This window comes from Neolamprologus multifasciatus, chromosome 7, assembly GCF_963576455.1.
Source record: "Neolamprologus multifasciatus chromosome 7, fNeoMul1.2, whole genome shotgun sequence".
NCBI classification, from domain to species: Eukaryota; Metazoa; Chordata; class Actinopteri; order Cichliformes; family Cichlidae; genus Neolamprologus; species Neolamprologus multifasciatus.
Genome location: NC_140445.1, coordinates 12038308 through 12058372, shown reverse-complemented (window position 1 = coordinate 12058372; position 20065 = coordinate 12038308). Strand labels below are relative to the sequence as shown.

Here is a 20065-nt window from a genome sequence, read left to right as displayed (position 1 = left end):
GCCAAGTGGGGGACACAGCAAACATGTGGGAGAAGGTCAGATGAGACCAAAATGGAACTTTTTGGCCAAAATGCAAAACGCCATGTGTGGTGGAAAACTAACACTGCACATCACTCTGAACACACCATCCCCACTGTCAAATATGGTGTGGCAGCATCATGCTCTGTGGGTGCTTCTCTTCAGCAGGGGCAGGGAAGCTGGTCAGAGTTGATGGGAAGATGGATGGAGCCAAATACAGGGCAATCTTGGAAGAAAACCTCTTGGAGTCTGCAAAAGACTTGAGACTGGGGTGGAGGTTCACCTTCCAGCAGGACAACGACCCTAAACATAAAGCCAGGGCAACAATGGAATGGTTTAAAACAAAACATATCCATGTGTTAGAATGGCCCAGTCAAAGTCCAGATCTAAATCCAATCGAGAATCTGTGGCAAGATCTGAAAACTGCTACTCACAAACGCTGTCCATCTAATCTGACTGAGCTGGAGCTGTTTAGCAAAGAAGAATGAGCAAGGATTTCAGTCTCTAGATGTGCAAAGCTGGTAGACACATACCCTAAAAGACTGGCAGCTGTAACTGCAGCAAAAGGTGGTTGTACAAAGTATTGACTGAGGGGGCTGAATAATTACGCACACCCCACTTTTCAGTTATTTATTTGTAAAAAATGTTTGGAATCATGTATGATTTTTGTTTCACTTCTCACGTGTACACCACTTTGTATTGGTCTTTCACGTGGAATTTCAATAAAATTGATTCATGTTTGTGGCTGTAATGTGACAAAATGTGGAAAAGTTCAAGGGGGCCGAATACTTTTGCAAGCCACAAATGCAGAGTTGTCCGAAACCAACTCCGGGGAAGAGTAGGATGATTCACCCCACGGAAGATTTTCCACTAGAGCAGGCTTGTGACGACACCCTACACCTGAGCCTTTGACCAAGGGATTGAAATTGATGGTAACTTTGTGCGCCCTGAAGCCATGTAGACACATGCTTTGTATTAAATAATTTCTCGAGTAAGTCGTGACACTCGCATATGGGTAATGACAAAACTTGGGGGTGAATAATGTCCTGATTTTATTGGCCAGGCATCCAGGTGAATTTGTGCCGGTGGTGTGCATCCTACCTGGAGCGTCAGATAGTTAAAAATCCCGCCATTCCAAAACCCCCTTTGCTCTCGTTACTATTGATGGAGGTCAATGTTCGAGTGTACTTGCATGGACCTCATTGGGCCATTTCACTGGAGTGCATGCGGCTATGGCTTTGTATTAGTTCTGATGAATTATGCAACACAATGTCTTGAGGCCGTGCAGTTGCTCTTTCAGGTAATCTCCTGAGTCGGTATCCCGAAAGAGATATTGACTGAACAGGGCACACAGGGCACATGTCTCGCACACTAAAGGAGCTGTAGGAATTACAGGGCATTAAATCTGTTTGGACCAGTGCCTACCACCTTCAGACTCACAGGTTGGTGGAGCGGCTGAATAAAATTTCCTTCCAAAAGGTTGGAGAAGCAGTAATATCGTCATGTAGTGCTAAGATCCTGTGGGACTTCCAGATACAGACGGACAAAATGGTGGTGGCTAACCAACCGGACATAGTGGTGGTAGACATACAGAAGAAGATGGCCATAGTGATAGATGTAGCAGTTCCCAATGAAAGCAACATCAGAAAGAAGGAACACGAGAAGCTCAAGAAAATACCAAAGGCTCAGAGAAGAGCTCAAGAAAATGTGGAGGGTGAAGGTAACAGTGGTCCCAGTGGTAATCGGAGCACTAGGTGCAGTGACTCCCAAACTAGGCGAGTGGCTACAGATCTGGCGTTTCGAACTATTTTGGTTTTCATGTGACGTATGACCCTGAAGGTAAGCGCATCATGGACAAAAGTAAAACAGTATGTTGGATGTGCCACGCAATGCTCAATTACATGGGTGGGAACTAGTGTGTTAGCGCAGTTAGCTCGTTAACGTGTTGGCCGTCCAGCCCCACACACGGGGCAATCCGCAGTAGCTCGTTAACGGAGATTTGCCGTGTTGTGGCGTTAACCTCATTTCAGATTAACGCTGACAGCACTAGTGGGAACACAACGAATATGACTGCACATTTACGCCGACATCATCCTAGTGCAAAGACAAGTGGAAGCAGACAAAAACAACAAGCAAGCTAACAGCCGTTAGCACATGATTCTTCTTATGGGGACCTGATATGTTTAATATGCTGCTGAGAATATAGCCCAGAAGAAGCGTATAGTATAGCTTTTATTTTGGAAAGAGCCATTTCTCTGTAATAAACTCTCTTTTCCAAAGATGAGTGATTCCTCAATCAGATACAGGGCTCGCAAAATCGCTAGCCCGACGTCCCGGGGCTAGCGATTTTTCCAGTCGGGCTGCCCTGCCCTGCCCGTCGGCCTATCATAGGAAGGAAAAATATATGTCAATGCTTTTGCATTCTTTCGGAAATGTAGCTGGGTAATTATGTCATTGGCATCGGTGAGCCACTGTCAATATGTGACATATTGAAATCGCGTTTGAATTTGCGCTTGTTTTTTGCTTTCACTTTGCAATCGCGCAAACTGTGTATAGAGAGCGACAGCACTGATTGGTGAGTGATGATAATTTGCGCACCAATTCCTCTGACATCGTCTTATCAATCGTTAGCTTACTATGCAAACATGACAAGTGAAATCTCCCGCAGCAAGCTTAAACATGTGAGAGGTTGATCGCGCAGAGAATCGCTGAGCGTTATGTGAATGCGTGTGTAAAAGCAGCAGGATATATATTTTAGTTCTGCTGAGCCAAATAAGACAGGTCAAGGTGAAGAAGTGACAGCAAAAGAAAAGCTTACCACAAAACGGAAAAGTTATGACAAATCAGACTATAAGGCAAAAAGAAAGTGCAGCTTTATGGTTTCATGGACAAAAGAAATAACCAGGGCTGCACATAAGTGGTCCGCAGGTGCGCATTCGCTGTCAAAATAAAAAACGCGCACAAGATAAGAAGTTGCAACGCGTGTTTGCATACATAAGATTTTCTGGAGGAGGACAGACATTTGTTTAGAACTCTTAGAGATGTCGAAGAAGCTCCTTTAAGCAATTGCTTTGGTGTTCCTCCACCTCCAAAGAAATGTTAGAAGGAGTCCGAACCACAAAAGAAGCACGTATTCTCAGAAAAGTGCTTCAAACAAATGATGAACGCACAGAGATGTGGTGCAGAATGTGCCGTGAAAATTTAATAAATGACAAATTAATAAAAGGGCATGAACATTTTTTTTTGTATAGAAAAAATATCAAACCGTGACACCAAAGTATCGAACCGAACCGAGAATTTTGTGTATCGTTGCACCCCTTATATATATATATATATATATATATATATATATATATATATATATATATATATATATATATATATATATATATATATATATTATATGCGCAGCTGGATAGCGTAGTGGTTAGACTACTACTTGGCAGATAGCCAAGAAAGGGTCTCCAGTATGAAGAGTTGGACAGGACCAGGGCCCGACATGGTTCACGCCTACTGGCTAAAGAAGCTGACTGCACTCCACGAGCGTCTGGCAGCACAAATGAACCAGCTGCTAGTTAACGAGGGACACCCGGAATGGCTAACCGAAGGTCGGAGGGTCCTGATCCCCAAGGACCCCAAGAAGGGACCGGTCCCCTCCAACTACCGACCAATAACCTGCCTCAGTACTACATGGAAGCTCCTGTCAGGCATCATATCGGCTAAGATGAACAGGCACATGGGTCAATACATGAGCGGGACACAGAAAGGAATTGGCAAGAATACCAGAGGTACAAAACACCAGCTACTGGTAGACAGAACAGTCAGCCGAGACTGCAAGACCAGACTGACCAACCTGTGCACTGCCTGGATTGATTACAAGAAGGCCTATGACTCAATGCCCCACAGCTGGATACTGGAATGCCTAGAATTGTACCAGATCAATGGGACCCTAAGAGCCTTCATCAGGAACTCAATGGGGATGTGGCGTACAACACTAGAGGCCAACTCCAAGCCCATAGCACAAGTCACCATCAAGTGCGGGATCTACCAAGGAGATGCTCTGTCCCCACTGCTGTTCTGCATAGGCCTGAACCCCCTCAGTGAGATCATTAACAAGACTGGCTACGGATACCGACTACGGAACGGAGCAGTTGTCAGCCACCTCCTGTACATGGATGACATCAAGCTGTATGCCAAGAGTGAACGAGACATCGATTCACTGATCCACACTACCAGGCTATACAGCAATGACATTGGAATGTTGTTCAGGCTGGAGAAGTGTAGTCGGATGGTAACAAAGAGAGGGAAGGTAGTCAGAACTGAAGGGATTGAACTACCAGAAGGCAACATTGCAGACATAGAGGACAGTTACAAGTACCTGGGGATCCCGCAGGCGAATGGGAACCATGAAGAGGCCGCTAGGAGAGCTGCAACCACCAAGTACCTGCAGAGGGTCAGGCAAGTCCTGAGGAGTCAGTTGAACGGTAAGAACAAGAATCGGGCCATCAACACGTACGCCCTGCCCGTGATCAGGTACCCTGCTGGGGTAATAGGCTGGCCAAAGGAGGAGATAGAAGCCACTGACATAAAGACAAGAAAGCTCCTTACCATGCATGGAGGGTTTCACCCCAAGTCCAGCACCCTGAGGCTGTACGCTAAGCGGAAGGAAGGGGGCCGGGGACTGGTGAGTGTCAGCACCACAGTCCAGGATGAGACAACGAACATCCAAGAATACATCACGAAGATGGCCCCAACTGACCGAGTGCTCAGTGAATACCTCAGGCAGCAGAAACCCAAGAAAGAGGAGGGAGATGAGGAACCATCATGGAAGGACAGGCCCCTGCACAGTATGTACCACCGGCAGATAGAGGAGGTGGCTGATATCCAGAAATCCTACCAGTGGCTGGACAAAGCTGGACTGAAAGATAGCACAGAGGCACTAATCATGGCAGCACAAGAACAAGCTCTGAGTACAAGATCCATAGAGGCTGGGGTCTATCACACCAGGCAAGACCCCAGGTGCAGGCTGTGTAAAGATGCCCCAGAGATAATCCAGCACATAACAGCAGGGTGCAAGATGCTAGCAGGCAAGGCATACATGGAAAGCCATAACCAAGTGGCCGACATAGTGTACAGGAACATCTGTGCCGAGTATAACCTGGAAGTCCCGAGGTCAAAATGGGAAATGCCCCCAAGGGTGGTGGAGAATGACCGAGCTAAGATCCTGTGGGACTTCCAGATACAGACGGACAAAATGGTGGTGGCTAACCAACCGGACATAGTGGTGGTAGACAAACAGAAGAAGACGGCCGTAGTGATCGATGTAGCGGTTCAGAATGATCGCAATATCAGGAAGAAGGAACACGAGAAGCTGGAGAAATACCAAGGGCTCAGAGAAGAGCTCGAGAGGATGTGGAGAGTGAAGGTAATGGTGGTCTCCGTGGTAATCGGAGCACTAGGTGCGGTGACTCCCAAGCTAGGCGAGTGGCTCCAGCAGTTCCCGGGAATAACATCGGAGATCTCTGTCCAGAAGAGTGCAGTCCTGGGAACAGCTAAGATACTGCGCAGGACCCTCAAGCTCCCAGGCCTCTGGTAGAGGACCCGAGCTTGAAGGATAAACCGCCCGCAGGGGCGTGCTGGGTGTTTTTTGTATATATATATATATATATGGTTAAGGAAAGTGCTAATGAAAGTTATACAATAAAGTGCCATATGAATGTGCATCTATAGCCAAAACAGTATGCATGCAGAAGAATTCAAGACCTCTGGCAAAAATATATGACACAAGAACCTGATACCAGAAGAGATTGATCATTGTCAGTTTTTTCGTACACAAACTCAGTACACTATATTTTTAAATGAGTACCGATGGAAACTGTTGCTACTTTCATTAAGGTTTTATATTTAGATAGATAATCAACACCACAACCATACAGATATAGAAACAACAAAGAACAAAATCAAAAGGACAAGCTGCAAGTAAAAAAAAACAAGACTTTTGTATAAGAATTATAATCTTATAAAAAAAAGGGCTGAAACATCTGGTATAGTATTTATAAACATAGGGCCTAAACTGAATCTACGTGAAATGCAGTTAAGTAAAATAATATTAGCAAACTGTAGTTAAGTATTTTCTGAAGAAAAAAAATCATACTTATGAAAATATGTTTCACTCCTTTTTGCAGCGGCCTTCTTGATGTCAGATCTGTAGCATGATGTCTTGATAGCTCAAAATGCACTAAAATGTTTTTAGACAATGTTCAATCACTTTGACCACTCACCATATTTGCCTTCCAGCAACTGCCTACACTTCCCACAAAAACATAAATCAAGTTGAAGGAATACTTGGGAGAGAAGAACCAGAGGCACAGGTACAAGGGGACATAGAAGTACTTCCACAGAGATCTTAAAATAGCAGACGCAGGCAGGCTTTTGATTTCAATAGACCTGTTATTAGAACATTTTGGGGGGGGAGAACCTTTGATTGTATTAAAAAGTGTTTTTACCTTTTTGTTAGGGCTAAAGGTGTCCAAAATATCCTTGGTTGAATAATCTATAACAAAACCTCTAATTGGAACTGGACGAGATAGCGATTCCCCATTTACTGCAAAAATCAAGCCATCTTCACACAGAAGAAAGACACACACACACACACACACACGCACACACACACACACACACACAAATTGTTAAGCATGTATACATGTAAAGCAGAAAGAGAGTTGTTGAGTAATAAAATAAATAAAAAGAACTCTTAAAATGAATGCATCTTGGATATTAGTTCCGAGTACGCATAAAGCTTGTAAACACTGGATCTACATGTTTTTTCTAGAGGATGTCATTGTGACCTAACACAACAAAGGATGAACATTGATTAACATTAAAAAAAATATTGAGGACACCACTTAGACTGAAAAGTAAAAAAAAAACTGCAGAAGATATACACAAAAATATATTTTACAATAGCTTATTGCAGTAAGCAGCAAGAAAACAAGCTTAAGAGGAAACAATACGACTACTGACTTCTACTGAGTATTCAGTTAGTAAACTTACCCCCAGTAGGGCTGTAGGAGATAGCAAACACTTCCCCTCCAAATTCATCTTTTTTAATTTCCTTGACAAACTCTCCAGTTTCTGCTATAAAGCACTGGATGCGTCCATTCTCTCTATCTGCCACACAAATTTCCTTTTTATCAGGAAGTAACACCAGGCTGTGGGGAATATGAAAAGGTATTCGCCTTCTCCTGTCTGATGAGCCTATAGTCCAAAAGATAAGACAAGGTTAAAATAATGTAAATTGTGTCTGGAGACACTATGGTAGCAGTAATCTCTTAACCTTCTGGATCTATTTGTGTTAGTTTCATAAATCAAGAAACAGCGAGGTTTGCAAATACAGCTTTGCATTTAAAATTGATACATGTACACTCCACAGCTAACACAAGTATAACTAATTATAATCTCCACAAAAACTTGTGTGGCAGAATAATAAAGAAATTATATTTTATGAGATGTTAATGTCACCTTAGTGTCTAATACTTCTTACTACACATATGGTTTAAGCATTGTAGCAAATAGGCTAATATCCAAGCTTTGCTGTGTGTGTGTGTGTGTGTGTGTGTGTGTCGCTGGTGAGATACCTGCACCCCACTCAGACAGGTATTTGCCATCAGCAGAGAACTTTATTATCCTGGCATTACAGTAACCATCAGAGACAAAGATGTTCCCACTTTCAGTGTCAACTGCCACATCAGTGGGCTGGCAGAAATGGTTGTTGTCACTCCCTGGTATAAAGGCCTCTCCTAATGCCATCAAGGTTTTGTCTTTGCCATCACTGCTAACTTTTAACACCTGATGAGTATACAAAGTGAAGCATCTTAAACTTTCCCTTTTGCATTTGTGGTCATTTAAACTAAGTTAATTGATACAACATCCGCTTTAAATACGTAATCCTCAAACCTTATTCTTATAGGTAATATACAATTTCAAAATGTCTCCATCTTTTAATTTATTGGCAAATATGAAGTGCAATCTATACATACTCATTGAGAATGCACCTTACAAAAACAGCAGCTTACCTGATGAAGAGCCACATCAGTCACCCAGTAATTATTCTCTTTGTCTGTTGTTATTCCATGAGGCAAAAAAAACCTGCAACATCAGAGAAATGCTTCATTATAAGACAATTATGACTGTGTTTGAGATGCCTGGTTGTCGGCGCTCTAATTCACACACAAAAAAACAATAACAAAAAAACACTAAAGCTCTGTATCACTTACATGTTTCTGCCAGAAGCCTTCAAGATACTGCCCTTGGATGGATCTACAACTAAAATGGCAGACTGCTGAATTGGTCCTAGGGACCTCTGCTGGTATTTTGCCTGATTGTTAAAAGAGCTGGAAAACAAAAAACAAACAAAGAAAAAAAACCATGAATGTCTTTTTGCATTTTTATAAAAACAATGTGTGGTGATTTTTCTAGACGTTAAATGCAACAAAAAGTATTTTCATTTAATAAGTAAATTGTCATCCACGTCACATTATACAAAAAAGTGATTAGAGCTGACTTCTATTATGCACTTTTTTTGTGTTATCTCATACTTATCCTTTCATCCTACAATCTACTGGTAAAATCACTTTTTCAGCTTCCTTTCCTCCTATTCTTCATTTCTTAGACATGACTGGTAACTGGCATCCTATTAGACTAAAAAAGGTTGCTGTCTGAGGAGGCACTAAATGCTTTTCTTAACTATAATAGTAATTTTTTGAACCATCAAGACTAAAACTTATTTGGATTTTTTGTTATACAAAAAAAATATACAATATACAAAAAAAAAAAATTGAACTGCTAATACAAGATCTGTGTTCTTTGCCAGTAAGGTGAAGGCATTACATTAGACTGAGAGTACACAACATTACTGAGAGGGTTTTTTTTGATGTTCTTTTGGTTGAAAAAGCTGTTTAAGAGAAGAATGGTTATAACTTAAGTAAAACAAACTTACTCTGCTCCCCAGTGGTGGTCACCTCTGTGAAAAATGACCAAGTTAGAATCTGAGTCAAGAGCAAGTCCTGACACCTGTCCTAGCTGAAGTGAACTCTGTGGCCAAGCTGAAACTTGCTCAAAATGGTAGTCTATAACAAAGACACACACACACACACAAGTTAAGGTATGCTCAACACAGTGTCAAAAAGTGGTACCTGGTATCTGATGATAATAAATAAATGTACACAGTGTGGTAAAGTGCACATACAATATATCAGTAACAAAACTAGTGCTCTGTATTTGCAGACTGGATACAAATCAGTGATTATTCTGGGCTATGACACTCAAGAATTAAATTGGGACCACGGCAAGATTGGATTTCAGCTAGTGATTTATGTTTCAACCGTCAATGATAATTTAGAGCTTTGTGTAATCATTGGAAGAAAAGCGCACATGTTTGCATTACCTAATTAGCTGCATCTCATTCCCAGTATCTAGTTGGTATGACTTGTTTTATTCATGCTTCACAATCATTTTCAGTTGCAGTTATTTATGATTCAGTGGTACTACCCTAGTAGTACCACTGAATCATAAATGGCAGACAGAGATGGCAGACAGAGATGGCAAGTAAAGTAGAAATCCTTCGTTACTTTACTTAAGTAGAATTTTCATTTGAACTTGAGTAGTTTTTTTCCAGATGTTTTACTTTTACTTTTTAAATGTTCTTAAAATTTCTGATTTCATGTTTTTAAATTAGATATTGGGTTTGTACACATGACATTATGTTTTTTCATATTGTGAAATGTGATGCTAAACAAACTGAGGTAGACTAACTGTGTTATTTGCTGTACTGTGATGGCTTTAAAGTAAATAACACTGTTGAACTGCACAGAGGACATCCAGTAAAATATTAGTATAAGCAGTAAATCAGCCAACAACTTGTAAAACATCAGCTGACATCTGGTTGAATTCAGGTGTGTAAATCTACAAAGAGCAGCAGGTCAGCTGATCACAGCCTGTACACTAAGAAAATCCACTGGAGCTCTCAATAAAAATTCTTCTGAGTTGTGATTTTTTTTCCCCATAATGAGCCATTACAACTGATTTCAGGATTCCCCCACCTAAATCCTACTTTAACCCCTGACCGTACTTGTTTTCGTGTTTAAAGGCAAAGTCACCCTCTACAATGTAGGCAACAGAAAAAAGATACATGCATATTTACATACTTCAAATTTATGTAAGTGACTGTGCATTGGGCTTGTAATACTTTTTTCAAGGTGTAAGAAACGTACACTTGCCTGAATGCAGACTACACTGGAATTAGTGCCTACACTACACCTTCTCAATTTAAACATCATTATATTGTTATTACATTGTTATCCTTAGCTTAAATTCAATTCAAATTTTTTAATTCAATTTTATTTATATAGCTACAAATCACAACAATAGTTGCCTCAAGGTGCTTTATATAGTAAGGTAAAGACCCTACAATAATACAAAAAGCTCCATATTCTTATAGTATTTGTGTGTGTGTGTGTGTGTGTGTGTGTGTGTGTGTGTGTGTGTGTGTGTGTGTGTGTGTGTGTGTGTGTGGAGAGAAAGAGAGCGAGAGAGCGAGAGAGCAAGACAAGACAAAGAGAGAGAGAGTGCAAAGTGTTAGAACTTACCCTGATCCACAGTTTTTGGTTTATTTGTATCCAGCACAACTGCGTAGTCACGATCATCTTTATGAGAGAAAAAAAAACAAAATATGGTAACTAAATATGGTAGTTATACAATTAATTTTAAAAAGACAATGGACCACAGATGGAAAGAATTGCGAAAAATGACTAAAAATTCTTAAATTAGCATAGATTTTATTCTACAAAAAACAACAAATGCTAAGTTAACAATTTGGATTAGAGATGGTTAGTATGAACAATATTTGATGTCGCAGTACCTGTGGATTGTCCCAGATGCATCACAGAATTCGTATGGCTTGGACTGACATTAATGGGTACATTTGCCTCAGGGGGAATATGTTGGAACAGCTCTTCAGAACCCATCTCCATGCAGTTCATGTAAGGGATAGCATGTCTGCTTTCCATGTAATACATTATATAGAAGTTGCACATTTCATCATCAGAAGTACCGCTGTATTAAAAAAAGACAGATACCTGGTATTGATTTCTCACTTAGTTAGTATATGCAAACATGCAAATAATGTTTGTGTAAATAGTTTTATGTTGTAAGTGTAACATTAAGACCTTGTCTACAAACTTCTCAACATAGAGTATTATATTTCAGCAGCTATCCCTCTATAAATTAGCAATAATCACTGACAATTGAGGACTAGCATATTTATTTTAAATGACTAACTGTCACAGTTGGACACAATTTATTAATATCAACTACCAGCACAAGAAATACAGGATCCTTATCGGGGTCACAGGCCGGCGCGAGCCTATCCCAGCTAACTTTGCGCAAGAGGCAGGACATTACAGGGCACTTAGAACTAGACTTTTTTAATCATCTTACAATTTGTAAATGTCAGATGAAATCAAAACTAAAATGTGAAAGAAATAAGATGGTTGCATCTTAAGAGCTTTAGTCCATGTTAAGAAATTAGCATTACTGGGCCTTCATTCGTTTCAATAAGGCAAGTGCAATTACTAGCTGGCCTTACGGGCCAGGCACATACAAAAAACCCACATTCTAGATACATTCTTATGTGGAAAGGCAGGGCAGAGTTTGGTACGAGACATTTTTTTAAATTAAGATCAATACAATTTTAGCACAGTGTTTTTTTTAAATCTTAATGCTTGGAAACTTAATGCTTGGTTTCTTTATGCCTTCAGTGCATACCATATTGAGAAAAACAGTAAATGGATATAAGTCTTATACTTTTTCACTGAGGTTACATTAGGTTGAAGAACTCACCCAATGTAAGTTTTTGAGGTTTTACCCTCACCAGTGAACACACATCTGGCAGCAAGGGTATCACCATATTTCACATTCACCTGCTTGTTAGCAGGATAGAAAGCCTAAAGAGAAAAAATCAGTCAGTGGTGAGCAAAGAGAAAACTAAGCTGTACTTGAAAAGAAACAGACAACGTGAGCAAGAAAGAGAGAGAGCGTTAAAGAGAAAGAAAGAGAGGACCTGCTTTTACATTAGGTTTCTTGCAGTTTTTGTACCTAGGACAATTTTTTAGTTGTTTGTTAAGGTATTTAAAATTGCTGTATACATTATTCAGGCCTAAAATGGCACCTACTTACAGTGCCTAGACGCTAGAGTTGTGTCTTGACGTAACAGATTAATCTCTTCATCATAGCTTCTGTTAATGAGTGAACATTTTGTCCTTAATCTTAATGTGTTAGAAGCAGGAAAAATGGCTGAGCTTAAGGATTTGAAAGATTTTGACTAGGGCCAAACTGTGATGCGCACATGATTGGATCAGAGCAGCTCCAAAACTGCAGTTCTTGTGGTGTATTCTGCAGTGGTCAGTATCTATCAGAAGTGGTCCAAGGAAACATAACTGGTGGACCAGCAACAAGGTCATGGGCAGCCAAGTGTGTCACTCCATGTACATCACTGATGCACATAGGGAGCAAAGACTGGCCTGTGTGATTTGATCCAACAGATGAGCGAATGTGGCTGAAACTGCCAAAAAAAGTGTGGTTCTGATAGAAATGTATCAGAATACACAGTGCAGACCAGTCAGGGTTCCCATGCTGAACCCTGTGCACCTCTAAAGCACAAACAATGGGCATTATAAAGCATAAGAACTGTAACACAGAGCAATGGAAAAAGGTGACCTAGTCTGGTGAATCATGTTTTCTTTTACAGTACATCATGTGGATGGCTTGATTTTCCGGTAATAGACATTCACACCAATGCTCTGTGGGAGATCTTTTTGTAGGGATCTAGCAATGCTCATACTGTTCCTTCTTGTACAAAGGAACACATACCAGTTATAATTGGGTACGGAACTTTTACTCCCCAGCTCTCCTAAAGTAATTGCCTTTCTCCTTCATGCTCTTGAGAATAAGCTGAGAAACACAGCAAACCTTTGCGAATGGCACATATGAACGGGCCATCCTAGAGGAACTGGACTACCTATCCAACATTTTTTAAAGTCTAAGTATCACCTGGATATAAAGTATGTATACAGTCAGGAAATATGAGGATGGAAAAAATGTCAGTACCCTCAACCTGGAAAACCATTGCCGTTTTGGGGCTTGTCTCATTCTTGACCCTCTTTTGTGTACCTGTTGTTCTTTTCACCAACATCAAGCAGCTGAAATTGATTAACAACCTTTCTAATATTTAACTGCCCGGATCAGTATCCCAGAAGTTTAATTGACTTGATACTATACTTTAAAAGTGTTCCTTCAATTTATTTAATGTATTTGATTCCCAAGCCAACCATGATTTAGAAACATATTTTTGAGCAGTATATAAAGAAATGAGAGTTTGCTCAAGCACAGTACTGTGTGGTTTCCAAAAATGGGCCTTTGATTTGATGACCTACCTGTGGTAGCTGAGGGGATTGTCTCCCAATCAGGGTCCACTTCCCATCTCGGATTCTGTAGCCACTGACCACTTTACCTGTGAAAAACAGACTAATTCATACTAACACTCATACTGATAAAAAAAATGATCTGAAAAAGTTAGAAAATTATTTGTTTTTTCTCACCAAGGTGGTGTGTGTGGGTCCTGAAGGCAAATGGGTAGATTGGATATGAAGTATAATCGCATGCGACATCTGCATCTGTAACTAACACAGGAAAGCAAAGCAAGTCAGGACAGGCATCACTTTTCTTCTGACTTATCCATTCATGCATTCTATCAAGCATTTGTGAACAGACTGAAACAGCTGGCTTTACTTTTAAATATTTATTCAATTTGTCTTGATGTATGCTCAATAATCCAGATAAGTAAATTCCAAAAGGTTCATTCTGTTCATCTGGACATAGTATATTCAAAGGGAGAAACGTTTCGTCACTCATCCAAGTGACCTCTTTAGTTTCAGCTGACTGCAGGTTTCCCCAACCTTATAAACAGTATATTGCACAATAACTGAAACCAGCCCACTAAACAAACACTGGGCTGTGAGGTCAGTTCCTTGATCATTAATATGGAGATTCTCATGACCATTGATCAACAACCATTGATCATAGACGATAGATCAATGGCCATGAGTAACATTCACAGAGAGTTATGGAATGGCTGCAATCACAGAAATAAAATGTGCAATGTACTGTTTACAAGGTTGGGAAAACCTGCAGTCAGCTGAGGCTGAAGAAGTCACTTGGATGAGTGACGAAACATTTCTCAAAACGCTACGTCCAGATGAACAAAATCAACCTATTCAATTTGTTACTTACAAATAAAGACGCTATCCAAGTTAGTTTTGTTATATGACAAAGTACATAAACCCGTAAATGAGACTTTGTCACACACAAACACACGATTTACTGCAGGTTGGACTGTGCTATGTTAAAAGACTTATAGCATACCTCTTTGTCCTGGAAGGATAACTGTGTCCACAGACATGAGCAAATATATGCCAGCAATGAATGGCTGCCTTTTTAGAAGTCCAACAGAAGAACAAAAACAAAAAAAGTTAGTGGATTGGAAGGAAATGTTTATTTTCAGGTTATCGATGTTTATATTCTTTGATGTTCTCAACCAGAAAGCAGTCTTGAAGAAACAACTGTTAAAACATCTTCTAATTTATTTTGTTTCATTATTAACTGAAAAGTTCATATATTTAACTCATTACTTACGGCCTAGAAGTCATTCTTAAAGTAAGTCCTGAGCAATCTCTATGGTGATCTGCAACAGGCAAATAAGAGGGGACTATGATATTTATACAGTTACGCTGTGATTAACATAAATGATCAGAGCCTAACCAATGTAGATTTTGGAGAAGATACTGATATTTGGTGTTTTAAAAATCTGATCTTCTAATGTATCAGACAATTTCTTTTTCTTTCCAACACAAAACATCCCACATGGAAAAGATATATATAAATCTTATAAAGTTTTTATCTGTTTTGTATGAAACTTGTATGAAAAGCATACAAGAGTCAAAACACATATAAGATCCCTTGAAAAATTATATAATGAAACTTGTATGTATGTATGTTTGTATACTTACTAAAAAAATATATGAAAGTAATGAGAAAGTGGCCACTTTCATGAGTAAATCATGTAAGCCTTATATGATTTATATATGATTTACTCATGAAAGTGGCCACTTTCATGAGTAAGTCATATATGTTTTTACTATTTCTTTTCCATATGGGATAGCCAAACACTCCCCATATGGAAAAGAAATAGTAAAAACATATATGATTTACTCATGAAAGTGGCCACTTTTTCATTACTTTCATATATTTTTTTAGTAAGTATACAAAACATGCAAGTTTCATTATATATTTTTTCAAGGGATTGTATATGTGTTTTCACTCTTGTATGCTTTTCGTACAAGTTTCATACAAGACAGATACAAACTTTATAAGATTTATATATATCTTTTCCATATGGGTCATTATGTGAAGTCCTTTATTTACTCATTCATGCACTGCACTACTCTGCTCATATCAGCTGGTGTGTTTTTGGCATTTCAAACACAGGTGTTGCAACTGGCAAATTGCAGTGCACCATCTGGTGGACAAATATGCAAAATCAACACTTATAACATGGTTGGGGGATATTTCACCCATCTTTTGTTTACTTTATAAATTTTTATTTATTGGTTGTTATAAATGTTGATAGAGGGGGATCAATAAATAGCTAATATTAATAATATCAATGGGCCAAAATTATTAATATTAATAAGTAAAAATATTGGCCCATTGAAGTCAATGAACAAGTGATAATGAAACTTGCAAATCGGTTTATGTCACATTCTAAAGATCTGAGATGTGGGGTACCGCAGGGTTCAGTTCTGGGTCCTATTCTTTTTCTTTTGTACATGTTACCTCTAGGACTTATAATTAGACAGTTCCCTGAGGTGTCTTATCACTTCTATGCTGATGATATTCAGCTCTATTGCTCTTTTAAGCCGATGGAAGTCCATAAACTGTCCTCTTTAATTAAATGTTTAGCTTCCATTGAACAGTGGCTTGGTGACAACTACTTACAGTTGAACTCTGAGAAGTCAGAAACATTAATTATTGCCCCTGACAACCAGATATCTCTAATCAAACAGCATCTTGGTTCTCTTGGCTCATCTGTTCACCTGAGCCTCAGGTACCTTGGTGTGATCTTTGATTCTGCCATGTCCCTAGAACAACACTCTCGCCAGTTAATTAGGAACTGCCTTTTTCAGCTAAGAAACATCTCCAAACTGCGAACTTTGCTGTCTAAGTCTGAGTTAGAAATGGTTATTCATGCTTTTATTTCTTCTCGCTTAGATTATTGTAACAGCCTTTTTCTTTGTTTGAGCAAAAGGAATCTTGAGCGTCTCCAGTTAGTCCAGAATGCTGCTGCAAGGCTTTTAACTAAGACACGGAAAAGAGAGCACATTACACCAGTGTTACGTTCATTACACTGGCTTCCAGTACATTTCAGAATTCATTTTAAAATCTTGGTACTGACTTTTAAAGCTTTGAATTGTGATGCCCCTGCTTACATTTCTGATCTTTTAGAACCCCACGCTCCCTCTCGCAGCCTGAGATCTTCTAATCAAAGGCTGTTGGTAGTCCCACGAACTCGTTTTAAGACCAGAGGTGATAGATCTTTTAGAGCGGTGGCCCCCAGGTTGTGGAATGCTCTCCCTACATCATTATGTTGCCTTGATTGTATTTATTCTTTTAAAAAGCAGCTTAAGACTCATTTATTTAGATTGACTTTTAATTAGATTTTTGCTGTGTTTTATTATTAATGTATTTTATGTATTTCTGTTTTATATTACTGTGAAGCACTTTGTGGTTTTTATCCTGTGAAAAGTGCTATATAAATAAATTGATTTGATTTGATTTGATTTGACACAGAACAGCAGTTTCCTTGGCTTGCTTGGTTAGCTCAAATTGATAAGCCCAGGCTAGAAGGCCAGAGGCTAATAGGTGAAGGCCAGTGTTCAAGAAAGTTGACACACTTTTACCAAATTTAGGTGGTACCCAAGTTAGATACAACTTGTGTGATATAGAGAAGATGGACTGTAGTGCGTGAAAGTTTGTAATAACTCCTTTAGCAAGTTAGCAAGGAAAGCCTTCATAAAGAAGAGAAGGTGTCAAATCCAGTTTGATAAAACTGGCAAGTGGAAGCTCAGCTAAAACTTTAAGAATAGCATCTCTGAGAAATCACTTGGTTGAGCAAATGTGCAGCGTTTAACCAACAGTTTTGCCTTGTCTCTTGTAGATATAAAAACTTTATAAACTGTATATTTTAATACTTTTTTTTAAATCTGTTTTTCTAAGTTCTTAACAGCTGATTTTCCCCCCCAAAAGATATGTGGTCCTCTCATGACATATTTTATACAATCTGATGCATTTACTGTAAATTAAACAAAGTATGAAATGTTTAAGCTCAGTCCTAAACATGTTGAGGAGAAATGTTAATCCATGGGGAACATTTTTGTGCAGAATAATATTTTTATTTTTAATAATTTATGTACAATTTGCCAGTAATGAAGTGTTATGTGTAGTGAAGTGTTTCCTTGCTTCTTTTGCTAAAGGAATGGTTCTAAAAAAAATCCTGCACCTACTGTCATTGTCCACTAATGATAAATCATTTTGGGTAATATAGTAGATATTTATTTAACTATACAAGTAGGAAAATTTTATAGTTCTTCAGATAGGAAGGCGTGCAGAAAGGTAAAGGCATCCATGTAGAGTGAAGCTGAAGCATGTTATAGGAGGCCGTCAGCAGACAGGCAGCACAAAACAGTGTTTTGTGCACCTACTTCCCATTTCCTAGCAAAATATTAAGATATGACTGGTGACTCAAGACTTTTGTACAATACTGTATTTAGGTTTGAGAGATTCACCAAAGGTTAAATGTAGAGAACCTACAACTGTGTGTTTGGTTGAAAAACAACAGAAAACTAATGTTAGAAATATCAGAAATGACTTTTATATACTTCACCCAAAGCCTCTATAATCATAAATGGTAAATGTTCACGTTATTTTAAGTTGACAAGGGGTACCCGTCAGGGCTGTCCAATCAGTCCATTGTTATTCGCCCTGGCCATAGAGCCCCTCTCTATTACACTCAAAACCTTGCCATCAATTGCGGGTATCCATAGGATGGGTCCCTTTATGCAGATGACCTGTTAATGTATGTATCTGATCCTGTTTCATCTGTCCCCAATATTATTCACACCTTAAGCAGCTTTGGCTCCTTCTCTGGGTACAAACTGAACTTCAGTAAAAGCGAATGTTATCCTGTTAACGATCTGGCTCTTCAAATACAGAATAGTGCTGCACCTTTCAAAACAGCCAAAAATGGCTTCAAATACCTAGGCATAAATATAACAAGAGATCTGCATAATCTCTATGAAGAAAATTTCTGTCCGTTATTTGAAAAGGTCAAATCAGACTTAAAGAAATGGAAGCCACTTCATTTGTCGTTGGCAGGGAAGGTAAATTGTATAAAAATGAACATACTCCCCAAATTTCTTTATCTTTTTCAGTGTATCCCACTTTACCTTCCAAAATCATTTTTTAAATCTATTGATAAAGCTCTCATCTCATTTATATGGGATGGGAAAAAACCAAGAATATGCCTGGATCGGTTACAGAGGCCTAAAGACCTAGGCGTCTTAGGCCTTCCAAATTTCCGCCATTACTATTGGTCCTCAAATGTTCAAAAAAATCATATACTGGCTCAATACCCCTGATGAAGACTGGTGCCAAATTGAAGCGGCATCTTGCATCGCCACCTCTCTTAGAGCCTTGGTCACCTCGAGCCTTCCAATCTCCTCACGGGAGCACACCACCAGTCTTATAGTTATTAACACCCTCAGAATATGGGCTCAATTTCGAAAGAACTTTGGGTTTGAAAATCTTCTTCATTTAACCCCTATACACAATAATCACCTTTTCCTTCCTGCCAGATTAGACTCTGAATTTGCTCTTTGGCAGAGACGAGGCCTCCATAAGTTTTCTGACATGTATATCGACGGTGTCTTGGCAAATTTTCAGGATTTGTCACACAAATTTGACCTCCCTCGGCCCAGCTTATTTAGATAATTCCAAGTTCGTCACTTCCTTCAGCATCACAACCCTGACTTTCCAAATATAACTCCACTTACTGCTCTAGATTATCTGTTGAAACTGACATTTAAGCCTAAAGGCCTAATCTCAAGAATTAGTAATTGTATAGCCTCCTTTCAGAATATAACAATGCCAAAAATCAAAGCAGACTGGGAGAATGAGCTGGGGATGGTTTTGGAGGAGGAGACCTGGGAGAGTGCCCTTTTAAGAGTAAACAACAGCACTTTCTGTGCCAAATTAAACATCATACAGTTCAAGATTCTACACCGCATTCATTACTCCAAGGCAAGACTAACCAAAATATTTCCAAACATAGATGCAAGCTGTGAGAGATGTAGAAATCCCTCTGCCGATTTAACACATATGTTTTGGTCATGTCCAACTTTAAAAGCCTACTGGTCAACAATTTTCAAAACATTGTCCGAGGCATTGAATGTTGAGCTTCAACCCAATGCAGTTATGGGCATATTTGGTGTCACAGAGAGAGGATATAGAACACTAAGGAAGAGTCATAAAAACATAATCGCTTTCACTACACTTCTTGCACGCAGAAGGATACTGTCACAGCCTGGGTCTCTGACCCAGCGCTCTGAGTTCATTTTGTATTTGTCTCACTTTAGATTTGTGATTAGTTTATGTGTCATTCCTATTTAGCTTTAGTTAAGGAAAGGCAGTTATTATTTATTGTTTCCTTGGTTTCTATGTTTGAGTTCTTGTATCGTTCATCAGGTCTGTTAAGCTTGTGTTGTCATGTCTAGTTTCAGTGTTTCCTGTTTTATTTTGAAGGAGTCGTGTGTTCTTTGTTCATTGTATTTAGTTTCACTTCCCGTCCTGTCATTAGGCTCATGTCAGTCCTCAGTCA

The 20065-nt window shown here is 39.3% G+C and overlaps 1 protein-coding gene across 4 annotated transcripts in view; it reads right to left on the bottom strand.

Moving 5' to 3' along the window:
* The window catches only part of pam (peptidylglycine alpha-amidating monooxygenase), a 54191-nt gene that overhangs the window by 12759 nt on the left and 21367 nt on the right, over positions 1-20065 (bottom strand). For all 4 annotated transcript variants that reach the window (XM_085167596.1, XM_085167599.1, XM_085167598.1 and 1 more), the window contains 13 exons: positions 14767-14815; positions 14497-14564; positions 13674-13754; positions 13509-13585; positions 11917-12020; positions 10937-11130; positions 10665-10721; positions 9017-9146; positions 8295-8411; positions 8094-8166; positions 7656-7866; positions 7072-7275; positions 6525-6640 (listed from right to left, as the gene is read on the bottom strand). In XM_085167596.1, coding sequence (XP_085023722.1) covers positions 6525-6640; positions 7072-7275; positions 7656-7866; positions 8094-8166; positions 8295-8411; positions 9017-9146; positions 10665-10721; positions 10937-11130; positions 11917-12020; positions 13509-13585; positions 13674-13754; positions 14497-14564; positions 14767-14815 — 1481 coding nt within the window. The remainder of the gene's footprint in view (positions 1-6524; positions 6641-7071; positions 7276-7655; positions 7867-8093; positions 8167-8294; positions 8412-9016; positions 9147-10664; positions 10722-10936; positions 11131-11916; positions 12021-13508; positions 13586-13673; positions 13755-14496; positions 14565-14766; positions 14816-20065) is intronic.